General features: G+C 41.9%; 1 protein-coding gene across 5 annotated transcripts in view; it reads left to right on the top strand.

Annotated features, from left to right (window-relative positions):
* Positions 1 to 25,442, top strand: part of LDLRAD3 (low density lipoprotein receptor class A domain containing 3) — a 108,098-nt gene that overhangs the window by 20,225 nt on the left and 62,431 nt on the right. For 4 of the 5 annotated variants that reach the window (XM_071427612.1, XM_071427611.1, XM_071427610.1 and 1 more), the window contains exon 2: positions 15,002 to 15,148. In XM_071427612.1, the coding sequence (XP_071283713.1) occupies positions 15,002 to 15,148 (147 nt within the window). The remainder of the gene's footprint in view (positions 1 to 15,001; positions 15,149 to 25,442) is intronic. The other variant, XM_071427614.1, reaches the window with a different exon arrangement.

Here is a 25,442-nt window from a genome sequence, read left to right as displayed (position 1 = left end):
TCTGTTAAGTAGGAGAAGAACTTCTGTTAAGTAGTGTCTGTATCCATTACACTGGTGGTCTCTTTTGATGGCAGTGGGTATCAGTCTGGCACTGTGTATTACTTAACAAAGTGTCCTTAAAAATACCTGTTATGTACAGTTTTCATTGTCTTTTGAACTTCTAATGAGTGACAAGGACAGGAAGGTGCAAATGTGTATGTGAGTAGTTCTGGGAGAGCCACAATTAGAGCTAGCCAGTCACTGATTTCTTGGGGCTGTGAAAGAAAATTAAATATTGTTGTTACAGAGAAAATATGTTCAGGTTGTCCTTGTATTCCAAAGGCATATTCTCCTGCTTGTTTTTTCTTACCAAGATTTGATAGATGCTTGGCAGAAGTCTTGGCATTGCTTGGCAGTAGCAATTCTCTGTTCATCAACTTGAAAAAAATGACTGCTGAAACTCAGAAATGCACAGAGCTGTACTGTTTTCATCATTATCAAGTCAATACAGTTTGATTTTTCTTACTTCTTTCTTTCCAGAGATTTGGGGAAAAAACAGAAAAGCTTTCATAAAGTCTGGTATCTTTCTTTTAATTCTCATTAATCAAATACAGTCTCCGGCGGTAAAAGCATGATGTGAGACCCACCATGCTAAATTTACACCCTGCAATTTTCAAACATTAGTTGCCACTAAATTGGCAGAGGGACTGGAACCAAATATACCTGTTTTGCAATTATATCTGCTGGGTTGGTATTTATGGAAATAGCCAACCAGGCCAACAAGAGTCAAAATTAAAATTAACCCTTATAGCAGCATGCTGAAACTGCTGTTCATTACTGTGTCAAGCAAGGTGCTGAAGAACCTCTGTTCTGGCCAGCCTCAGGTGCCACTGCAGCGATAGTGCTTACTTTCCAAGAAGCTTGAAGAAAAGATTGGCAAATTTATGAGCTTAGTGCACCCTAAGTTCCAGCTTGGATTTTGTGTGAAAACAGATGTGTCCTGCCTTGGAACCAAGTCCTGTGCACTTTGCGAATCAAAAATTTATTACTATGTAGATTCCATGTCTTTTGTCTATGCATTTTGAGTTCTCTGGTTTACTGAGATAATTTTCAACAAAACAAAAATCTTTTTTTCATGAGGTTCCTGAGATCTTTTGTGTTTCTTCTGATCCTAGTGTGTGCAGCTCTGTAGGTGATTCCCCAGCTCGTGGGTTTGCCCTGCAGCCCTCACAGCATTTGCCAGTATGGTGCACTCTGCCTGGACATGTCTTTGCCCCAGCTTCTGCAGAATGTACACTTTGTAGCATACAGAAATATGATGGGTGCCAGAAGGAATGTGGACTTTGTTTGTTTAGCCAGGAAAATGATATGTGGCATTATAGCATTGGGTTTTAGAGATCTCCTGAGTTTTGATTTGGCTCAGTGGAGAGTACCTGTTAGAAAAAAAATGTTGAATGAAGCCTTAAAAGGCAAGAATGGTTTTTAATGGTAGTTAACTGGAAATGTATTCATTTTTGTTAACTGATTTGTGCCTGGGATTGAGTCATCTGAATGAAACACATCCAGGTTTGGAAGCTGCAAGAGGGCTCAAGTGAGGCACCCAAAATATTTGGATTAGGGGCTGAAATATGTAATTGTTCTTAACTAGGGCCTACTGGGAAGCTTTTTTCTGACGCTTGTTGTGTCATAGGCAGTTTGAATAGGGTAGATAGGATATTTTTTTCTTTTGGGACCAGGATACGTATCTAAAAAGCCACTTTTCTTTTGAGGAGTTTTTCAGAGGATTTTAGAAAATAAAGGAAACAGAACTGTCAGAAAGCAAAAAGTGGGAAAAGGAAGAAAGTTGGTACACCACGTACACTGAATCCTGGTCTTTTTGTTTTGTGGTCCTTTCCAGAGTCACTTGTCTACAGTTGCATCCACAGCTCCTAGGGAAAGTTCATTTTTCTGACGCTCTTGTGAAAAGCTTTTCTGCTTTTTGCTACATCTTCCTCTGTCTACCTTCATTCCTGTATTCTTCACTCTGTTGTGCTGTTAAATACAGCAGCTGTTGAAAGAGCCAAACTCCAAGATTACCTATGTTGCAGTGAACCCCCTAATTTTACTGCTAGCTCAAAAGCAGTTTGGGGTACGTGGTGTGTGGAATGGTGTCTTGCTGTGGAAGTATTTGCTGGAAAGAATCAGCCACCAGTGCCTTGCAGGAAGATTGCATAGCCCCACTGTGCTCCCCATGTTAATGTCCTGTCGTGTGGAGGCACTCTGTATATTCCTCTATAGGGAAACAACATCATTGCTCTTGGCTATGGTGTCTGGCACAAGAAGTGAAAGACATAAGGTGAAACTAAACTCCAGTGAAAAGAGTGAGACCCTCCCTTCAATATAATCCCTGCCATATATCTGCCTAACAGCACATTTCCTATTGACAAAATGCAAATGATGCTTATTTTTCTGGTTTTGATTTGCTTACAGAAAGCATCAGCAGTCTAATTCATGCAGCAAACACTGAGTAACTTTATCTTCTGGATAAATTTTTATTATTGCTGTATAAAGCACATCAGAGAGTTCAGTTTGAGTGGGAGAAAATCATACTTTAGGTAAGTGGATATAAAAGCTGTTATTTCTCACTTGAAATTATTATTTTCTAGGTCTCTGGTAGTGATGATGGGAAATTTCCAACTTCAAATAAATAACCATTACTTGTATACATCTGTCATTCCTAAGCCCCATCTTCTGCCCCCACTTAACTCTCTTTGAGGCTTACCTAGTGGAGGACATGTGACCAGAGGTAGAGGAAAAGGGCAAATACACACTCTTGTATAAAAAGAAAGCTCTCAACTCTAAAGTAATGGCAAAATCTCTTCAAGTGGACCTGGAGCATGACATTTGAAGAGGCTTGTGTCCTGTGGTTAAATTAGACCAGTCTGTTAGCAGGGGTCTCCAAAATACTGTGAGAGTGGTGAGAGCTCCTGGACTGTCTGAAGGATGTTGCTGTGACGGTCTCATGGCTCGTCATGGTTTCATTTATATAGGGTAGATGAAAATCAGCTGATTATAACCCAGCCTGGTGATGCTCTGAAATCAAGGCTCTGTTTTGGCTTGTCTTGTTAAAATTGGGGTTTTTTTCTAACAGGGTCCAGTTCTCCATTCTGCAGCTGATGAGCAATGAGTTACCTTTCTCCTTAAAGATTCAAGGATGTTCTAAGTTCACTTTGCATCATTTTTTGTCACCCAGTACACATGGTCTTCATGTATGCCCTCTTTTCAGTTTCACTCCTACCTCTTAGTTGGATTTGCATGTATATGAAGAGGTTATCATCTATTTCCAGGTGATGCTTCTGTTTAGGAATACTATCCCATCTTCACTGTCTGTGTGCTATCACTACCACCTAGTACAGTCTGTCCCTTTTCTTATACTATTGCCTTTCCTTGGCTCTGATTGTCTTCTGGTAGTTCTTCTGATTTTAACTGTTGATTCAATGTATTTAGAAAAATGTACTTGTCCCTTTTCCAGATTTTTTTAGGAGCCTCAGGAGAGAGGTTTCTGGTCTCCTTGTTTTCTTTTCTGAGGGCAAGACTTCAAAGCAGGAGCTGAGTTGCCTTCCTAGGGTAGGGAAGTCTGCAGATCTGTCTCTTGTCTAGATGAAAATCATGGTTATCTGTCATCAATCTTCTCACACTTGGAAATTAGCTCAGTGTTGTTGAGTGAAGGGTTATGAGTTTTTTCTTTATTGTTAAGGACAGTGTTGATGTTTTGTTTTGTTACTCTGATCTGCATCCTGGCCTTCCTTGGGCTTGGTTCCTCTTTGGAGCCTCACATGCATCTGTCTCTTCCAGGCTCTTTGAGGTGTGACCTTTTCATGCAGTGTCAGAGCCCAAGTTCTCCCCTCATTACCAGTAGTAGAGCTTAGTGCTGTCACATCCTAAATGCAAACTCTGCAGAGGGGAGGTCCCTCTGCCAATCTCTATCATCAGAAAGGTAATCATTACCACAGCTTCATCTTGGTTTGCCTTCCTCACCATTATTCCACAGCGAGTTAGCTTTCAGAGCCCTGCACTTTTTGTCTCTAGCACACCTTTGAAATGGTCAGTGACCAGTGCTGAGGGATACACTTGGAGCAGGCGCTGAGTGTGCAGCTGCAGTGGGAGCTGCAGGTTGTGCCCTGCCTGGGAGGAATGTTGGGAGCCCAGACAAGGAAGGGGCTGTGATCTGGTGCTGACCCTTTGCACAGCAGAGGGCACAGGGACCTGTGGCAGTGGCCAAGTGACTGGACCCTGGGACACAGCAGGAGCCGAGGATTCAGTAGGAAGACCCCAGACTATTGGCAGCACGGACTGAGGGTATGAAAGCACAGGAATTCCTTTGCTCAGGCTCCCTCTCCAGAGGCACCAGCTCGAGCTGGTTTTGTGTTATGCACCATGATTAAATTACTTAAAGGAACAGAGATTTGAGAGTGCACTATGGGAAACCAGGGTTAATGTGGTAAGGAAACCTTGTCTGATGGGAAACCAGGATTAATGTGGTAAGGAAACCTTGTCTGATGGTGTGAGTGTTCAGAGAGTCAAGTGCACCCCTTGGGTCACTGAGCCCCGCACTGTGTAGGGGTTTCAGTCCCAGCAGTGAGAGAGTCTGATAGTAGGAGTGTGACTGCCAGAGTGACTCCTGGTGGTTGGACAGGAAAGTTCCTGTGACACCAGTAAATGTCAGTGTGGGAAACCAGCCTTCACCATTTACATGTATGCTGGGGCACACAGTGGCATGTTTGGTTCTGACAGGAAGCTTTCCTTGCTGGAGAAGATTGATACACACCTGTCAAGAAGAAATTAGTGCTCTTGAAAACTTTGCTGCTTAAAGAAGCAATTGTGGAATAGTTGTTGAAGATAAGCAACTTTGTGAGACTAAGTGGTGTCTATTGCAGTTGAAAATGGCAGAAGCATTTGCTTTAGGTTGCCTGACTTAGCCTGAGGAAAGGCTACAGTCCTTGTTGTGCTCTTAATCTGGAGAGGGCATGCATGTTCCTTTCTCTCTGTTTTGTGGTGGCATAAGCTCTTGGAACTTTGTAGTGGGTTGATTCAGGCAGCACTGAGAGCTACAGGCTCTAGGTTAAGTGTTTTTTAAAGCTTGCTGCTCACCTGTGGTGGAGTTCATGCAAGTGGATAGTAAGAGGAAGACGGGAATTTATGACTGGGTTTAAAGAAAGATGGGGCTATTTGCTCTGATTTAAATCAGCTTGAACTGATGAGGGCATGCACCTTTAGCTAATCAGCTATGCACAGAAAGCAGCACAGAAAAGTTTGACATGGTGTCTCTGCCCCTGAGCAGCAATAGCATTCCATACTGTCATCATTGCATGGACATGGACTCTGTGGGCTCTCTATAGGTGCAGTGGTTGTAATTTTGTATGTTTGAGTTTTTTTTCTTCCTGGCTGAAACATTCTTTTGTCTACCAGTTACTGATATCAGTTTGTTTGTTTGTTTTTCCTGTAACACGTAGCTCTTTCTTTAACTGCATTCACTTGCAAAGGTTGATTCTGTGTCTGATCTGTGTGCTGAGACATAAGACCACAGAAATATTAAATATTGTTAGAAGTGCTGAGCAACTACTCAGTGAAGAAGAGGAAAGATGATACTTTGCTAAAGCACTCTTTCTCCCTTTCTGCATTCTTGTACTGCTGCATATTTGGGCATTGTTGCTTTTGTATGCTGGGATGTAAGAGGGAGGAGTGTGTCCAGTGTCAGCTACCAATTCCAAAGGACTTCAGGGGTTTTTATGCCTGTAAGTTAGAGTGTACTTTAACCATTACCACAGTAAAATGTTCATAGAGCAACTGACATTATGGAGTTGGGTTTTTTCAGAGAATTAACACTTTTACAGCCTCACAGTTGGCTTTTGCCAGTCCTTGTGGTTACTTCTCATTGGAGCAGCGCTTTAAGTGATTGCCATGTGACATAACAGAATAGCTTGAAGTACCAGTTGCTTGTGGGGAAATAACCTAATAGTGAATTCAGTTGTTTTCTCCAGACAGAGCAACTGTGGGATTTTTCTTACATCATGTGTAACGCCTAAATGTATTTGCCCAGCTAGTAAGGCTGAACATCCCAGAATTTGCACAGCTAACCCATCTTCTCTGAGGGCCCTGAAATGCAGGTAATTCAATACATGTTTTTAAGCAAGAAAATCTGGTTAACAGCAGCTGTTTATGATCTCTTGCTTCTGCACACTGCAAAAAAAGTCCTTGCAGAAACAAGTCTCAAAAGGCAATTAAAAGCTTTTGATATTTGAAAGCTAAGGTTCTAATTCTGATTGGGAAACTTAAACTTAGTTATGGTAGGTAGGTTTTTTTATTGGCATAGAATGTCATGTGAGGAAATTTAAACCTAGTCCCTCCCAGTTGTTAGAAAAACAATAGAATACCCATAGTGCTTCTTGTTAAATGGAAGGGGTTTCTTAATCACTTCTGTTGCTCTTCTGTTACTCCTTTAAATTTGATGGTGAATGAATCAGACTCAGTCTTGCTGCTGTCATATTTCAGGCATGATCTCAGTATTTTCTGGGCAGAATGTCGAGCTTGGCCTGTTTTTTGGGAAATTGGAGTAGTGTGATGGATCACATGAGCTTATTATCTACTTGTTTACCCCTACTCCTCATTTCATTTCTTATAGGCACATCTGTTAGATACAAAAACTGATGCCAAGTAATTACAAGTGTATTATTAAATGAAAGACAGGAACAATGAAATCTAAATTCTGTCCTAAGATCTGTTGTAGGTTTTCTGCATAACTGTGCATAAATCCTTTAGTCTTGTTTTTGTGGAGACAAAAATAATGTTTTCCTCAGGGTGTTGTTGTAGCAACATGCCATAGAATCATAGAACATGCTGAGTTGGAAGAGACCCATCAGGATCATCACGTTCAACTCCTGGCCCAGCACAGGACACCCTGAGAATCCCACCCTGTGCCTGAGAGCATTGTCCAGACACTTCTTGAGCTCTGTCGGGTTTGGTGCTGTGGCCACTTCCCTGGGCAGCCTGTTCCAGTGCCCAGCCACCTCCAGGTGAAAAAATCTTTTTCTAATATCCAACCTAAGCCTGCTCTAACACAACTGCAGGCCATTCCCTTGGGTCCTGTCTCTGGTCACCAGAGAGAAGAGACCTGTACCTGCCTCTCCTCTTCCTTTCAGGAGAAATTTGCAGACTGCAATGAAGTCTTCCCTCAGTCTCTTCTTCTCCAGGCTGGACAGACCAAATGACCTCAGCTGCTCCTCATACAGCTTCCCCTCAAGGCCCTTCACCATCCTCATGGCCCTCCTTTGGACCCTCTCTAACAGCTTCATGTCATTTTTATATTGTGGCACCCAAAACTGCCCCCAGCACTCGAGGTGAGGCTGCCCCAGTGCAGAGCAGAGGGGACAATCCCCTCCCTTTCTGGCTGGGGATGCTGTGCCTGATGCCCCCAGGCCAGGGCTGGCCCTCCTGGCTGCCAGGGCCCTGCTGGCTCAGATCCAACTTGCCATAAACAGAGCCCCTATGTCCCTTTCCTGTGGCACTGCTCTACAGCCTCTCATTTCCTATCTATACACACCAGCAATCAGGGTTGCCCTGTCCCAGGTGCAGAATCTGGCACTTGACCTTGCCTTGTTAGACTTTGCATAGTTGGTGTCCTTTAAAGGTATTAAAAATAAAATGTCTTTATCTTTGCTGCTTTTTTAAGGGAAGCGGTGTGGGTAGCTCTAGCTTGGATAAGAGCAGCATAAAATCTCCATTTGACCTTCTTGCTGGGGAATGCTTGTCTTTCGAGGTGCACCAAGTTCAGTAATCTAAACTATTCTTTCCTCTTTATTTATTTCTGCTTCCTTTTTCTATTTAAACATGTACTAGTTTGGAGCTCTGCCCTGTTAATGGCCCACAGCCTGTTTCCCTTCCATCATGGTAAGTGTGCCGAGAGCCTGCAGACCTGGGGGATGTATTTTTGGTGTATACTCAAGCAGCTGCACTGCTGCTGAGGCAAGCAAGTGGGGAAGCTTTGGTGAAGTGCTCAGTCACCCAAATATAGAATCCATCCATGAAGGGTGCAGGTTTAAAGTAAGCCTATTCACCTCAGCTCACTTCCTGCACATGTTGTTACAAGGAAAAAGCAAATGGTTGTTTAATAGGGAATGATTTAGAAGATTATATTTAATTAAGGTGCTTCCACAGCTGAGTGCTGAAATGCAGCCACCTACTACTGGGAACGTGTCAGTTGCTTCAACTAACGCTGTAAGATATTTAAAAGAAGATACTCTGTTCTATGCATATTGTGTTATTTATGGTGGAGACCATGATGGATTAATTGATCTATGGTTCAACAAAGTCAGGTTTTGCAGTGAGGAATTAATGGGTGAATGATGGACATTGGGTAGTAGTCAGTGTTCCTTGCTGCAGTAGTTTTTCTGTCTAAATTCAAAGAAGCTATCCATTTTAGTGCTCTGAAAGGGATGGTTTTCCCACTGTCTTTGACTTGCCTCAGTAATATTTAGTGTTTAATTTGAAGTTACCATAGTAGCTTCTGGTCTTTTGGTGAAGACTGATCTGTGGTAAATCTTGAGAATGCCAGATACCAAATATACCTCATCTCATGGAAAACTGAAGGAGGGGAAGTTGAACCTGATCAATGAGCAGTTCCTTGAGTAATCACTAATTACCTGCTGCCTCAGTGAGGAAACGTTTTTGAGCACTTGTATTGCAGTGGGACTGTCAATCTGCCCTTACAAATAACCCTCATAACTTCTAATATAGCATGAGCACTGTAATCATCAGGCAGTTTAAATGAGGATAGGGGAGTATAGGGATTAAAACTACTCAAGGGGATTTAAGTTGTCAGATAATTAGTGGCAGGTGTCCTTTACTCGTGGCAGATGGCTTAGGTGTTGTCAGAGGTTTCACTGCAGAGCAAGAGAGTGCTTGTCTTATTCTTTGCTTCCCAAAGCCAGCATGAATGTGCACAGGCATGCTTTTCTTCTGTTTTGGCAAGGACCTTTGCAGCAGTGCATAGGAAAGCAGATTAAAGTGAAGACTGGCATTTTTGCTGATTTACATGATACACTTACGAACATTGAGCTTTTTGGGTAATACCAAAGGTGTTTATTTGAGAGATGGAACGTAAAGTTCCCCCTCATTGATGTATTTTCCTTACCCTTTTGGTGCTGTTAATGAGCAATCTTTTTATACCCTACGTGCTTGAATTCAGTATGGGTGCCTTCCTCTTCAAAGCTAGTTCCTTGTTTTCATTTAAACAAGGGGTGAACTGTAATAAAGAGGTTGAACATGTTTGTCCCACAGTCTCTCTGGGTGACTGTGTAAGTCCTGACTTTCTCCCATAAGCACAAATTGTCTCTGCCTTCTGTTTCAGTGCAGTGAGCATTAATCCAATGCCTTAATGCCACTGCTGTTATCTTGCTGACAACATACTTTTCTTGCCAGTGAAGTTTGTGCATGCACATGTGAAACTGAAGTTTATAGGCAAAGCACTTTCTTCATGCTCAGCTTTTGAATTCCTTTTCTGAATGCATCACCTGCATTAGATCTCTGTAAAGTGGACATGGAGTGAGTCACATGCCTCATGTGAACATAAAGAGGTATGAAAAGAAACATCTGTCCTGTGGGGCTAATTTCACAGAAGCAACTGGATGCAAGCATTTGGAAGTAGTTTTGTGTTCTCTGAGGAATCAAATCTTGTAATAGCCTACCAGTCACCAGACTGTGCTTATTTGCAGTCTTTTAAGATGACAGAAGAAGATTAAATAATGTTTGTTGAAGTCTACTAATATTGCTGGCTTTTCTTTATTTCTGATGTGTTTTGCTGGTGATCAGGTATTGGCAGGTATTGAAGGTATTTCTTTGGATGCCATCTTGCTGCAAATTCCAATTACTGACTTGCTGTAGTCTCTCTCCATTTGTTTTCGTAACATGTTGCAGATTTCAGTAGAGTTAAAACAGATTTCTGATGTGCTTAAATCAAACCTAGTGTGGATTTATACCTGGGAAAGGTTTAAGCAGAAATTAAAAATTAGTATGGCGTATAATATGTGCATGGCATCACAGGAAAGTATCATCAGTAACTCTCAGCCTCACAGCTACATACCAGCCTGATCAAAATAATTCTGTTTACATATGTAAAGCTTTAAGCAGCAATCCATTGAGAATATCCGGTGAAGATCCCATGATTCCCACAAAAGACATGCCAAAGCTTTGGCAGTGAGGTGTTCATGCTTCATCCTTGGTGATGGATCCCTCTTGCCATGAGGCTGATGTTACTGGCATTGTTCTTGAGGGCAATGAACACGTGTCCTGTATTTCTTCCTCAAAACCTCCTTGGCCAAGCTGATTGCCTGCTCTTACTGATTATACTTTCTGATACAGAGCTGTGTGATCAGTAATGATCTGTTCTGTAATGTGCACAATTCTCTGGAGTGCTTTCAGGTAAAGGTGGTTTTGTGAAGGATATCCTTGACTTGCTTTCTTAATACAGTGTGAAGTGCTTGCTTAGTATGACTTTTCCTTTCATTTATTTTCCCCTGATTCTTTTTTGGGGAATATTAAATATTTAGATACCAACATTTTTGCAAGTGGCTGCTAAAACAGATTGATTTTCCTTACTCAGTCCCCTTCAGAGTGAAACACGAGTCCGTTTTTTTATATTCAGCCCAGATGGTATGCTGCTTAAAGTGAGCAATGTGTTGCAGTGAAAATGGACTACTTTCCCCTTCTTTCCTTCCTCCTTTACTTAACTGAACGCATCCGTGTAGCTCCTATTTGGGTTGAATTCAAAATTAATCAAAGAGGCTGCAGGGTAAATATGTCAACTTTGGAATGCCAGCTCTGCCAGATTGAAGGAGTTTCTGCCCCTGCCAACAGGCAGTGCCGCAAGCTGGCTACACAAAACCTGACATCTTTATGGACCTTGTTCGAAAAATGGACACGATGATGTGTTTTGGTCCTCTCCATGTCTGTACTGGGTATCTGTGACACTGCTTCTCCTTGTGCGTGTGCAGTCCTGCATTGGGCTGTGTGCTGGGTGGGCAGGAGCATCGCATTCCTGAGGGCTGGAAGCTGAGGACCACACTGAGGATTTCTTTGGGGGGTTTTTTAAGATCCATTAGGGGAGACTTGCAAAGTGTGAGGGAAGCAGAATGGGTAATACCATTTAAAGCAGTTCCACATGTGCTATTGTTTTGACAGTTTTTTAATCCACCAATGGATTTTTTGGGCATGGAGTAATGCACTAAACAAGATTCTAGACGCATTGGCTGTGACTCTCAAATTGCTCTCTGTAACATGCAACTCTCCTAGGAGCTGATGAAGGTCGTGTTTTAAGAGAAGTATTGGTTGCTTTGAAACTAGATCGAGTCGGAGTTCCCATGTTCCCATTCCTCAGCAAAGCTTGGGTAGGGCTGTTGGCAAGTATCTTGATCTGCTGCTATCTTTTGTTTGTTTGGTGAAAGGGTTAATAATGCATCCTGACTTTAAAAGAATATTGAGGATAAGTTTATTATATGACAAAGGAAATCCTGTAAATAACTTACTGGATAACAAAATTTGATACTTGTTCCTGGAATGTTGCTTCAGTCTAATAGGGTAGAAGTATGCCATTTATTTAAAGGAGTTGTTAAAAGAAACAGGGACTTGATAATGCTTTTTTAGGGAAGTTGTTTTTTGTTCATGTTTTTTGAAACTCTAAAAATTTCTAAAATTAGTTAGATTGGTCTAAATTTTTTCATTAAAGGAATGTGGAGATCATGGCTGAAACTTTTCAGCAGGATAACAGTAGTAGATCTGATAGGAGCTGACGTTTGGTTATTCTGCACAGAAGGTGTTACAGTGCTTGAGATATATCCAGTTACGTTTTCTCTTGGGAACACCAGGATGCTTCATGGAGCAAAGGCAGTTCTGTAGCTGGGACAGGTGGCTGTGAGACCTGCTGCTGGTTCTTACCCAACAACTTGCCCATGTCAAGAAGAAATCCCACTTAAGTGTTCACAGAAGGACTTCTTATTTTACATAGATGCTGCTTCCATGTGGAAGGGGGAACAGGTTGGATGAGAGATATATGAGGTTAGATGAGAAGGTAGTGCAGAACAATTGGGAGAGATGCCATGAGGCTGGTGACTTTTTGTTGTTGCTGCCTAAATGGTCTGCCTTAGTTTCTTAGCTTCTGAGAGAGCAAAAGCCTTGGTAATTTCTAGTTCTCATATCAAGTTTGAATAAGCTGTTTTATATGAGGTTTATTCTTAGCCAGGACATTTGTTTTGTAGTATCTGAGAACTTGTTAATTCTAATGAAAGTTAAAAAAATTACCAGGAAAGTTTCGTAGTACCATACTGACCTGAAACTGCTTTTAGGGGGAATTGTGGAGAAGGGAATTAGTTAGATTCTACTGTTGAAGTTCTTACATGCCTTGTAACTAGCTTGAGTACATTGACTGAACTTCTGCATTGCAAAGAATACTGAGGTATCTCTTTCCTATTTTGATCTGATAATGGCATCCTGTAATTTTGTTTTACTGTGGTAGGTTTTCTCCAGTGGCAGGCAGAGGTGTTCATGCTCTGTGAGTGGCTTGCTAATAAAAGGTTGTGCTAATGCTGAGAGCTTCACCCTGCAGCTCTTTGAGTGTGGCGATTTCCACTTGGTCGTTACTTAGCAGGTACATGTCAGTGATACAAAGACTGAGCTGAGTGTGTTTGATTACTGTTGTAACAGGAAAAAAATGCCTTAAACAGCATCAAAGTCCTTGCTGGTTGGAAGAAGTGCCAAACTCAGTTAACAGGGATGCTGTAAGGCTGCCCTAGCCTGGGGGTGCTGATTGGCAGCGTGGCATCTGTTCAGTGTTGCATGGCATGGGTAGCCAAGGACAAACTGGTGCAATTGCTGATTTAAAGTCAGGGACTCAGGCATGAGGCAAAGTTGGTGTAGCGTTTCCCCAGGAGCTGCTGGGAGCAGTGAGGGCCCTGCCTGACTGTGATGGAGATGAGTCTGTTCCAGTGTGCTGTAGGCTGTAACAGTGTGGAGAGCAAACCTGCTGTTTCTCCATGGGAAGAGCAGTGATGCAGGGAATGAAACTGAGGTTTGAATGACACTGCTAAAAGATGTCTAATTGCCAGCTGCATGCCTGGGCATGCTTTTTGGTGGCTGTCGCTCTCTTTCTTTAAGGTGCTACATACAGCATGAGGGTTACAGGTGGCTCTGGAGACCTTATTTCCACCTTTTTTTTCTGAACTACATTGTCTTTTAACAGCTCAGGGCAAATTTCCATTAAGGCATCTGCTCTGTGCTGGCAGATTCTTGAAACATCCCCAGGAAAGTCAGCCATTTGCAAGAAATAACATTTGAAAGGAAGTAGATTGTTTGAGACAGACATAGGTTTAAAGAGACTGCCTCCCTGAAGCATTCCTCTGTATCTTTTGAAATAGTGATGTGAAACTTAGCAGTTTTGCCTGTGTCATGGATGGAGCATTGTGATGTGTTGTGGGGGAGGGAGAGAACAATCTACATTTGGCTGATTCAGAAGTTTCTGAAAGGCCTCATTCACTAATCATGCTATAAAACTTATTATTTTGGTAGGTGTGTTCTCCAAAGGTGCCTGTACAAAGCAGATTCCTCCCTGGGGCTTCAGGAATGAGCTAGGAAAAAGGGCTTACCTGAAACTTCTTATGCTGGCAGTTGTGATCTGCTCTGTGCCCTGTGCAGCACTGAAGAATGGGGCTCTTGCCATGTTGTGTTCACAATAGTTTTCCTTGCCCTTGGTGTTCAGGCCTTCCTGGGAGAGGAAGGAGTTGGACTCCGAGAGCAACAGGAAGCAAGATGACATAGGGATGGGCAGTGGAGGGAACCAACTACAGCTCTGCTATTCCTCCAGAGTTCCAAAAATAATGTGGTTATCCTAAAAATAGATAAATGATAGGTAAGTGGTTAAGCTTAGTGTCAGCTTAGTTTGTTCTTCCTGGTTCTGACCCATGAGGGTATGCAGATTGGCAGGGGAGACATGTTTTTAGGACATCCTTACCTGGGAAGGTTTGTATTTCTACGGTTTTTACCTACTCAAGTGTATGTTGCCTGGGACTAGTCTGGAATATGACAGGAAGACAAGGGGAAGGATATTATATTTCTCACTTTCTGCCTTGTCTTGCAGCTTCCTCCCAGCTCTTTGACAGGTCATGCCATTTTGATGCTTATTAAAGCCATTGGGTGTCATTATTCTTCCTTCACTGAAGTTCGTTCATGTTTCTGTGATATCTGCATTCCAAAAGAAAATGCACAAAATGAGAAAAATGGTAGATTAAAATGGTTGACTAATGCTGTGTCTAACCTTGATAGCAGATCTCTAGGTTTCTTTCTCTCACTGTTCTCTTGATCTCCAGTATCCTGCTACTGTCCCCCCTCCACTTGGCAGACTCAGTGTGCCAGCTGCCTTACTACCCTGTGGACAAATTGTGCCAGGGGACTGTATTGACACCAAGAAGCTCAATTCTAACTTTGACCAGAAGCACTATATTTAAAGCTTAATTGAAAATCTAGTATGAATTAGTCAGTGTGTTACCTTGTGCATAGCCCTTGGCTAATAACAACAACAACAAAATATTCTGCAAGCTAAGTACTAATCTGACAAAAGCATGGGAGGATAGAGCTGAGTTAATGTAGCCTCATTTTTTAAATTCTGTTTAGACTGACCCTGTGAAGAAGAGAGAATTTTTTAAAAATGAACATTGCTTTGACCAGGATAGAAGTTGGGTATGTGTTCCTAGAAAGAAAATAGCAAGAGGAAATCGGCAAAATAGTGTGTGAGAATGGAGAACAGATAAAATGAGAATTTAAGAAAAAGAAAGTGCTACCAAGTACCAGGCACAGGATACTGATAGGATGACAAAATAACCAGGATCAGGGTCCATTTGTTTAATCTTCATTCAACCACCAATAAACAGCTTGCTCAGTAACAGCTTTTGCTGCCTTTGTTAAATCCTCAATGAACTTACCTCTCTTTCATTTCCCGCAGACAGCCAACTGTTGCCTGGGAATAACTTCACCAATGAATGCAACATTCCTGGAAACTTCATGTGCAGCAATGGACGCTGTATCCCAGGGGCCTGGCAGTGTGATGGGCTGACAGACTGCTTTGATGACAGTGATGAGAAGGAATGCCGTAAGTGACCATTGCTGTGACCTTAGCATGCTTTTTATCACAGGGCTTGGCTAACTGGTCTTACTGCTGTGTTCTGTGTTAGAGAAGGAACAAAGCTGCTGCCACTTTCCTCATTTGGATCTTGCTGGAAAAAACACTTAGTGCTTCAGGTCTTTAATATTCTTCAATGTCCAGTTTTAATACAGCACTTGGGGAGGTACGAGAACTGATGGATAAATTGAGGTGGACTTGACTTACAATTCTTCCATGATGCTTTGTGATTTTCAGGTATCTTGTATGTACTGCTTCAGCACACTGGTGTAGTGCTGTAAGTTGACCTTCACTACCATCAAACTTAGTTCCTTCCATTTCAAACTTGTTGACTGTATCCTGTGATTTTTGTTATCTCCAATCAAAATGCAATTCTTAACTCTATGAACTTTAACAATAACTTTCTAAAAAGTGGGCTAAATTAATTTGCTAATTGGCGTTTTTAAGTTTTAATCCTTCCTAAAGAACTTCTAGTTCTAGAGAGCTAAGAAAGTCTGGTTCTTGTCTGTGAATTCATCTTTTTCTTAGTATTAAGCAAGATTTAGTTGATGTTACTCTGCCACAACATGAAAATTTCTAGCCTACATGTGTTAACCAGACAGCAAAATTATGCTGTATCATAATGAAATCCACTTGAGAGTGAAAAAAATCAAATTTCATGTGATTCTAGAGCAACTGAGAAATTTCTGCGACATTACTGGTTTTCATGTAGCAAATGTGGTTTCTCTGTGTATACTTTACAGAGGTTTTCATTACAGTTAAACTGTATTTATAATAAGCTTACCTTTCCCAGGGCATCCAAGACAGCATTAGCTTTGCTGATAGAGCAGAAGGGAAAAAGAATAGCTTCTTTCAAATTACCTGACTAGAAATCCTTGAATTGTTAAATGCTCTTGCTTTTTAAAACTTGATTCCTCTTCTTTAATGCCAGTAATCCATCCCTTTTAAATAATGGGGCCTTAATACCTGTGCTGTGTAAATCTCCATATATAGTTTTGCTTTAGGCCAGTGAGCTTTGCTCACTTTCTAAAGAATTAAAACTGTCTGTATGAAGTATCTAATGCTTTGCAGTCTTTGTAAGGCATCAGGCTTGTGTTGTAGCATTGAAGACAGGTTAATTTAATTTTTTTCACACTTAAATGTTGATATTAAAGGATAGGCCTGTTGTAAGGATTGATCAGTGTCATGCATATCTGTTTAAACCCTAGCAGAAAATTATATCAGTGGGAGCTTTGGCAAGAATAAAAATATCTAAAGTTCAACCTGTACCTTTCAGTGAGATGTTCCTGATGACAACAGCTGTGTGACTCAGGTTCCTCATTACTTGGCTCCTGAATAGACTGCTGGCATGACTTTTGGTGTGCTGCTTCTACTTTTTAAAGCAAGCTGAATGACAGTACTTCTTTGTATTTATAGGATACACACCAGGAGTTTCTGTGTCTCTAAGAATGTTGTCCTTGTCTGGCTTGCTTAATTTTTTTTCATTTGATACAATTAGATGATGTCTATGAAGATTTTCCTAATGAAGGCTGGACTGGGTATTTACTCAGGAATCAGTAAAAAGAAAATATGCTTTGTGACTCTGTTCAAAAATTTCCTTACCAAAATCAGTTGGGTCTGGTGAATTGCAGACAGTAATAAACATAGTAACTGACAATAAAATATAAATAGCTGTAAAATGGCAGTTCATAAAAGCTGTTCTTGTCACCACAGACTCAAATAAACCTCAGTGATGTAGGCTATGCTGCAGCTCTGAATTTTAAGTTGCTGCAGAACTGTCCTTCCTGGGTTTTTTTTCAAATACTTTTATCTGGCTTGATTGGCTGACAGTTTCCTGGATGAGCAGTCTTTTGATCCTGCACAAATTGGTGGAGATAATTAGACTGTTCTTTCCTCTTGCCATACATCTATCTGTTATTGGATCACCCTCACAAATGTAAAACTAGCATACAAAAGAGGCTTGCAGGGAGAGCAATCAATGTGAATCCTATGCTGGCCTGCTGTTAACAGGTCAGATAAGCCAAAACAGAATGCAGATAGTGCTCATTTGAATCTCCACATTTGTAGTGTTTCCAACCAGTCTTTTAGGTTATAAAGTAATCAGAGGTTGGATGGGCTTATACAGACCAAATCTGGTGTTAGATTTGTTCCTAGCTCAGAGATAAGGCATTGAAAAGCAGCCTTATAGGTACATATTTTTTTCCAGCATTTTAGTCTATAGTTTGTTACTTTCCTTCCATCAGAACAGGGCTCTACTTCCTAAAACTTACCTTGCAGCAAAATTAGAGTTCTTTGTTTTCTACTGTGATTTTGCTTTGCAGTAGCTGAGCTGTTGATGGTGAGCACAAAGCCATAGGAGTTGCATTAGCAGCATGAGATGGCTGAGTTCCCAGTGTGTTACTACTCACAGCTGTACTTTAGGCTGCTTTGTCTGTGATTCCTCATCAAGTAACTATTTCACACTGAAAAGTGTTAATCTTGCTTAAAAATGTGTGTGTGAGTAGGAGCTTGGTTACAGGGTTCATTTGTTGTGAAGATGAGTATGCTGTGTTGTGGCATGAGCATGAGGAAGTAGTCATGCACACGTGTGTTATGTGGAATGTCTTTTTTTTCTGATTTGTCTTACAGTTGAATGTGGATGTCCAACAATATTTTATCAATTCTGTTGCTCTAGCATCTCATCCTGTCTGCTCCCCTTTAAACAGGAAAACTTTGAACTCTGGGTCTGGTTCTGGATTTTTCTGGCCAGCAAGTGGAAAAGTGATGGTCTGTGTGAAGAGGAAATAAGTTGCAAAGCAGAATTACCTGCACATTGTCCATTCATGTCTTAACCCTTTCTTTCTTTTGTCCCTTTTCTGTCTCTTTTGCAGGACCATCTCTGTTAACCATGTCACTTTGCTTATGGCCTTTCCTTCACCTCCCACACTTGCCAGAACCCACACACTCACATACCATCTGTCATCTTCTGTGCTTTCTCTGTGCCCTTACCTGTCACCTTAACACATCCCATGCCAGCTGTCTTTGTGCTGTTTAGTGCACAGAACATTTCTCATACTCTTACTTCTCTAATAGTGATGTGATGACTGAAAAATGTTACCTGGTTTTATCTGGGGAGGAGGGTTGAGGAAAAGCATGGAAGGGAGGGAATAAACTGAGACAGTGACTTCTCATTGTAGTACATAAGAACTACTTCTTGAAGAACAACCTTGCTTTGTTTCTTCCTCCAAGCAACTAATTGAGCTTGAAAAGGATTAATTTACCATATCAATGTCAATGTCTTGTGAGTACTTCCAGTTCTCAGTAGTTTGAGTAAACTGCTGTCATCAGTGTATCTCCCAGTGGAGAACTGTTTTGTAGTTCATTCCCATCTTCTGGTTCTCATCGACTGGATTGCTTCTCAGCCTGTTGTCCAGTATCTGTCACACACATTTCTTTGAAGTGTTGCTATTATTACTGCTTTTCACCTGTCTAGATGATTTATAAAGGAAGCTGAGGCTCTTCTTCACAAACGCAGAATCTTTACCAACAGGACTTTCCTGTGAAGCTTGGAGGAATTGATTGCACAGATCCTAAATCCTCCTCTGGTTGCACACCAGGCTTTATAGATACCTGGGGTGTTAGTGCTTGTCCTGGTCAGGTTGGGAGCTACATGATGTCAGCACTCAGTTCTTTCTTTTATTAGGAATGGAAGATACAAAATTTTGCAAAATAAAGAGCCTGAATGGAAGGAGCCTAGAAATGTGTGCTTGCATGTTTTGAAACATTTTGAGGTAAATGGATTATCTCTGGTGCTGACTTCTATACCTACCTGCTGACCTATTCATTTGGAGCCAAGACCTGTGTCTCGCTCTTGGAAGGATTCTCATCTTGAGGTTTACGAGTGCATTAATATTCTTAGTTAAGCTCATAATTTACTCTGTCATCTCTATTTCCTCTTTCTTTTGCCTCTTTGTACATCTTTGTATTAGATTATTACAGAGAGAACATTGTGAACATAGAATGGCTTTTGTCACTAATGAGCAGCAGTTAGTGGGGAGATGGCATGTGCTGCCTTTGTCAGCTAACGAGCAGCAGATGGTGGGGATTCAGAGCATGGCACATCATCCACGCTAAGTGCCTGGCATGACAGCAGCCAGAATTAGAGACATACCAAATACCCAGGAGTCTAGATTTTCCTTTGTTGCTCTTCTGAGAGATGCCAAATTGGTATGTTTAGCTATGAGCAAATAGTGGCACAGAGTGAAGCAGTGACTATCTGTGTTACTCCAAGGGCTGAACAGTGTAGGCTGTGGGCTAGAAGAACACTGTGTGCAAGGATAGCCTGGGGGCAGCGTGTTCTCACCTTCAAACCTCTGTCTCACTTGTTTCTGTTTCCAGTTGGTGCTGTTGCTCATTCAACACAAACATAAAGGTAAAGCAGGTTTCTGAGTCAATGCTAAAAGCTGTGACTGGGTTGTATAGATGTCTGTGTTGAACAATGGAGTATCATCCATGCTTGTAAGGATGTGCTGCCAATGCACTCCTGGGCTGGCTAGCAAGAGCTGGTCTGTAGGAGCATCCGGAACTGTGGTAATAAAAAGCTCATTTCATCACCCGCAATCCATTGTCATCAAACCTTGATCTCTGATCGTCCTTCAGACAGAGCAAGTCTCCTCCATGGGGGAGAATATCTTTATTAAATGAAGTGCTGCATGAAAATGGTCCATTATAATTAGGATTCCCCAGACAGGTATTGAAGCCACCTGCCAAGCAGGCTTCCGCTAAAGGTCAGTTCTGTCTCTCTGCCTGAGACACATGTGCTTGCAGGGAACTCAGTGCAATCAGAACTGAAGGTTTTGTCATACCTGCAATCCTGGGTTGCACTCAGCATGGTGTGGTGAGCCAAGCTTTTCTGCACTTTCACAGCAGCAGGCTAACTCTCAAGGTCCTGAATAGTGTGTCTTGTATTTGGGCAATCTGAGAAACCAGTTTAATCCAAGTGTCCAGTAGATCTGGTAAGAACATTTCCATTTGTGTCAGGAAGTTTAATCCCTTGGTACCCCTGCTGAAGCCAGGGTCTGGTGACAAGCACTGTAGGAACTTCTACACCTGGTAGGCTGCATGCCATAGTTGCAAGGATGAAGGTGGGAGGTGGGAATGTGTTCTGGTTATGCTTGTGGCCATGCTTCTGTTGCTGGTTTTGCAAGAATGCAGAAGCATTTTTAACTGTCTTTGTCAGGTACATAGAATAATATTTGAGATAGTCCTGTAATTATTTGTTAATTGCTGACATGCTAACATATTAATCTTTGATTTCATCTTCTCTTGTATGTCTTTAAACTATGTTCTTGCTTTTACCCTGTAGAGTTGGAACTGTGTGTTTATGTATAGTAAACATGACCTATTTTGTCACGTTCCATTCTGTGTCTCTTTCCTATGTTGAATATGTTTGCATTTCCATTTAATCTATCTCAGTGCACACAGGATTTTGTATAAATGCTTTATAGTCTCAGAAGATTTTATAGATCAGGTGTCATCGGGGTGTGGAATGCTGGGGTGGGAGATGTGGCACAACTAAGTCTGCATCATGCAAAGTGTTTGTATCTGCATGCTTGCTCTAAATCTTCATTGTCTCTGCACTGGTGAGGACTTAAACTGGATTAGCAGTATAGTGTAGTTTGAAAGTGCAGCACATAGTAACCATTTTTAAGTTTCCCCGAGGTTTGCTGTACCTTTTTTTCCTTGTTTTTTTCATCTCCAATATGAAGCTCTCTTACCAGACAAATGTTTACTGCTCCCTCTGGCGTTCACTTGCAACAGGTGTTGAGCTCCCTACGCTGAGGAGTAGCGAGGCCACGGGTTCGTAATGATCAGCTACACACGGCTCTGGGAGAGAGAGAAAGAGTCTTTTCACAGGAATGCCAAATGAAACCCACGCTCTGCAATTAGTAGCCCGGGTTTCCTAGATCATGTGAAGAATATTTTACTGTGCTCTAAACCCTTTCATTTGGGAAACTGAAACTCTTGGAGAACAAAAGCAGATTAGCTAGGGTTTTTTCTCAGGTGAATTTTAACTGACTTAATTGCATTCAGTTTCTACAAAAGAGGTACTTTTTTAACAACTGCATCTGAGGGCTGGAAAGTTTTTTGAAAAAGAAAAAATCCCACTGGAACTAAAGTCAAGTCTGAGGAAGTTTGTCATTGGAGAAACTCTTGAGTGCAAGAACCTCCTACACTTGCTGGCACGGGCTGCAGTAGGAAGAAGGTGGTTTGAGTGGGGGCTGCAACAGCTTCAAAGCCCTGTCATATGCTTGGAAGCCTCAAATGAGGACTGTCAGACTGCCTTGTCCTGCCCTCTTTGATGTAGGGTATATTTCTGGAGGTGGCCTTTAGATTTGTTGCTGTTTGCTGCTTTAAAAAAAAAAAAAAACAAAAAACAAAGGTAAATCATGGGGTTTGCCCTCAATCCAAGAGCATGCTTTGAGACTGCTCTATAGGAAGTTCACAAGTTGATAGACTAAGATACATTGTGTGCTTTTCCCTTTTTAAATCCCAAAATTACAATAGAGGCAAAGGCAAATTTTAGTACTAAATGGTCATTACTAACAACTCAAATCATTCTGGTGACAGTCTGAATTTAGATGTGTGTTCTCAACTTGTTAAGGTTTGCTCTGAGAGCAGTTAAAATCATGACTTCCACACTGCTGAGAATAAGTAACCAGCTTTAATAGCTACTTTTAAAGACAGAGGAAAAAAAATTTGTAAAGACAATGAGTGCTACAATCTTTATAAGGTATTTAATAGGTGCTTATTATGACAGTGCAGTTATTACAGCTGAAGACATTTTGCTTGGATTTAACCACTTAGCAGGGTCAGTCTGATGATTGGCTTTCATGTACAGGAACAAAGGGCACAAAGTAACTCTGGCTCTCATCCTTTTAAATACTAGGCTTTCAGTTCAACAAGCAGAGCTCAGTGCACTGAAGAATGAGATGTGGTGTTTTGCTAGAAAAGAAAATAGAAATGTCTGCCTCATTCAGAAGGGATTGTCTAAACCAGTTGAGATCTAGAAATACAGCAGTGGGCCATGACTTGGGCAGGACTAATCCTACCCACCAGTAAAGACTACTGACTTTGAATTAATATTCAGTGGCCCCAGAAAATTATGCTTAAAGCATCAGTTAAAGCTAGGTGTAGACTAAGAGTAATTCTACAGAAGATGAGGGGCAGGGCAGGGTGATATTTAGAAGAGATGCTTTCAGATTCCTGGGATTAAGATCCAGCATTGCATACCTGCAACAAGTTTTTGGATTGTCCTATCATATATAAAGTTGAAGGCATCTCAGCTGCTGCAGTCTGCAGTTCCTAGCCAGCTTTGAGAAGATACTGTTGCTGAAAAGTCGTATTCTGTCTTTCTAGTGAACAGTTTATAGGCAGTGTGAGCTAAGTAGCTGTGAAGTGGTCTTGTATCAAAGCTCACTCGTTTTTAGAGAAGATAAGTATTCATTATTTGCATGTAAGTGATTTAGTGACCTGGCACTTAAAAAAAAAACTAAGTAAACCCAAAAAATACTAAAAAGGGAATTCCAGCATTGAAATCACTTTTTCATATCTGAGGATTTTGTTACAACCTTATGATTGTAACACAATTCAAAAGTATTACAGCTGAACTTGTAGTCTTCAGTTCATTGAACCTCTGTCTGCTACTTTGGGAAGTGTGGAGTGTCTGTGATAAGGCTCAAAGTACTTACCAGAGGGTTAGGTGGCTGTGAACTTTGGTCATTGTCTGTGTGTGGTTGTGGAGGTGATGACAAGCCTCTGCTGCAAATGGATGTGTACAAAGACAGACAAATGGTTGATACAAACTAGGCTTAACCCAAATGCTAAGAATAAGCCCAACCCTAGGTGAGGGAATACAAGGTGCATGGGGGTGAGGCTGGTCATAGTCAAACTCCTCTGCTAAAGCAGGTATACCTGCAGCCAATTGCACAGGATCGTGTTCATGTGGCTTTTTTAATATCTCCAGAGGAGGAGACTATAGAACTTCTCTGAGCAGCACTAGCTCTGGACAGATTCCTCCCAACCCAGCCTCACCAAGGCAAGGTAGAGTGGCATTGGCTTTCATCTAGTGCTCAGGTAGCTCTCTTGCTCTCCATGATCATTCAGAGGCGATAGAGAATGGCTTAGCAGTAGCATCATTTCACATTGGGGTCCATGGATTTGTGTGTGCCAGGTGTGCCTGATCTCCTACCTGTTCTTCCTCAGCCAAGGGAAAACCAGACTTTCTCTCTTGCCTTCATGGTTTAGGATTCCCAAGGGTTGCCCTTAGCAAAGATTGAGGCAAAGAAGGCATTCAGTATCTCAGCCTTCTCTGTATTCTTTGTCACCAGGGCACCCACTTCATTCCCAAATGGGTGGACCCAAATTTTCCCTGGCCTTCCTTTTGCTATTGATGTACTTGAAGAAGCCCTTCTTGGTGTCCTTGACATCCATTGTCCATTAATTCTAAATGGACCTTAGCTCTTCTTATAGCTTTCCCTGTCTACTCTGACAGTGTTCCTGTGTTCCTCCCAAGTGACTTGTCCCTTTTTCCACATTCGATACCATTTCTTTTTGTTTGAGGTTTGCCAGAATCTCCTTGCTCATTCATGCAGGTCTTTTGTCCTCTTCACTTGATTTCTTACTCATAGGGATGCACCTGCCCCCTTTGGTGCATCCCTATGAATAAGAAATTAAACAATCTGGAGGTTGGAGGAAGCACTACTTGAGTATTAACCAGTTCTCTTGGACCTTCCTACCTTCTAGGGCCATAACTCATAGGATTCTCCTCCGGATTCCTTTGGCCTTGAGAATGCCAAAGTTAGCTCTCATGTAGTCCAGGCTGTAATTCCAGTTACTGCCTGGCTTCCTTCACTCAGGATCTTGAATTCCACCATCTCATGGTCACTGCAGTCAAGGCTGCCCCAAGTCTTCACATCCCCAGCCAGTCCTTCCTTGTTTGTCAGTACAAGGTCTAGCAGCACACCTCTCCTCAATGGCTCCTCCACCACCTGTGTCAAAACCTTACCATCAGTGCTCTGCAGGGGCCTCCTGGGCTCCTGCCTGCCCACAAGTTGTTTCTCCAGCAGAGATCAGAGTGGCTGAAGTTCCCCATGAGCACCAGAGCCTGTGACTGTGAGGCTCCTTCCAGCTGACTGGAGAATTCCTCATTGACTTTCCCTTCCTGACAGGGTGGCCTGTAACAAACACCCACTCAAGTGTCACCCATGTTGTCCCTTTCGTGTTGCCTTCTTACCTGCCAGCTCTTGTCTGGTTCCTCACCCAGCCCGAGGCAGAGCTCGATACATCCCAGCTGCTCTCTCACATAAAGAGCAGTTCCAGCACCTCACATTGCTGGCCTGTCTTTCCTAAAAAGATGCAGCCATCCAGGACAGCATTCCAGTCATGTGAGCTATCCCACCATGTCTCTGTAACTGCAGAGAATGTGCACACAGATCTCTGATTCTGCCTGGTTTTTCCCTGTGCTGTGTGTTGGTGTACAGGCATTTCAGAGAGGTAATGGTTCCTGCAGGTTTTCCTGGGGAAAGGGATGCAGGAGGATCTGCCAAAGCCATGGACACCCTTGAGATGGTTTTCCTTCTGGATCTCATCTTGGTAGTCAGATCAGGAACATTTGTTGTTGCTGTGGTTGGCCTGGCTTATTCCCCAGCTGGATGTGATGTAGTGAATGTTGCCACTTTGGACCTCACACCCTGAGTCCTTCAGTTTAATGCCTGCTCACTGAGTTGGCCAGTCTGCCAAAGATCCCCTTGCCTCTTCTAAACAGGTGGATCCCTTAAAGGATGATAAATAGGTGTGGATATTCTCCGTTTGGTTGAAGAAAGAATAGAGATAATTTCTCACTGGCTGAGCCTGGGAAACTTAGAGGAAAGAATGAAAGCAATTATTATCTCTCTTTCTGTAACCATTGTTTAGAGGTATGATTCTTTCTGTAACCGTTGTTTAGAGATATGGTTCTCCAGAGTGTGCTATTCATAGTTCACCAATAGTGTGAGAGAAGATTCCTAAAGGCCAATCAGGTCTTAAGTCCCCCATTGTTTCTCTAAGAACTATAGATTTCTAACAATAAAGTGTCTTTTCATGCCTTCTGGTGATAGAGTTTCTGTATCACCTTCCTCCATCCCCGATACCCCTCCAGTGATAAATAGGAATTATTTTTTATATTGACAACTTTTGGTGGGGAATGTGTTAGTTTATGGAAGGAGAAAATCTAACAGCAGGACCT

The sequence above is a fragment of the Agelaius tricolor genome, unplaced genomic scaffold (genome assembly GCF_023055355.1).
Source record: "Agelaius tricolor isolate 1412-34295 unplaced genomic scaffold, bAgeTri1.0.p SCAF_5, whole genome shotgun sequence".
Taxonomy (NCBI): Eukaryota; Metazoa; Chordata; class Aves; order Passeriformes; family Icteridae; genus Agelaius; species Agelaius tricolor.
Note: the sequence above shows the minus strand (reverse complement) of the source record. Positions and strands in the feature narration are given on the sequence as shown.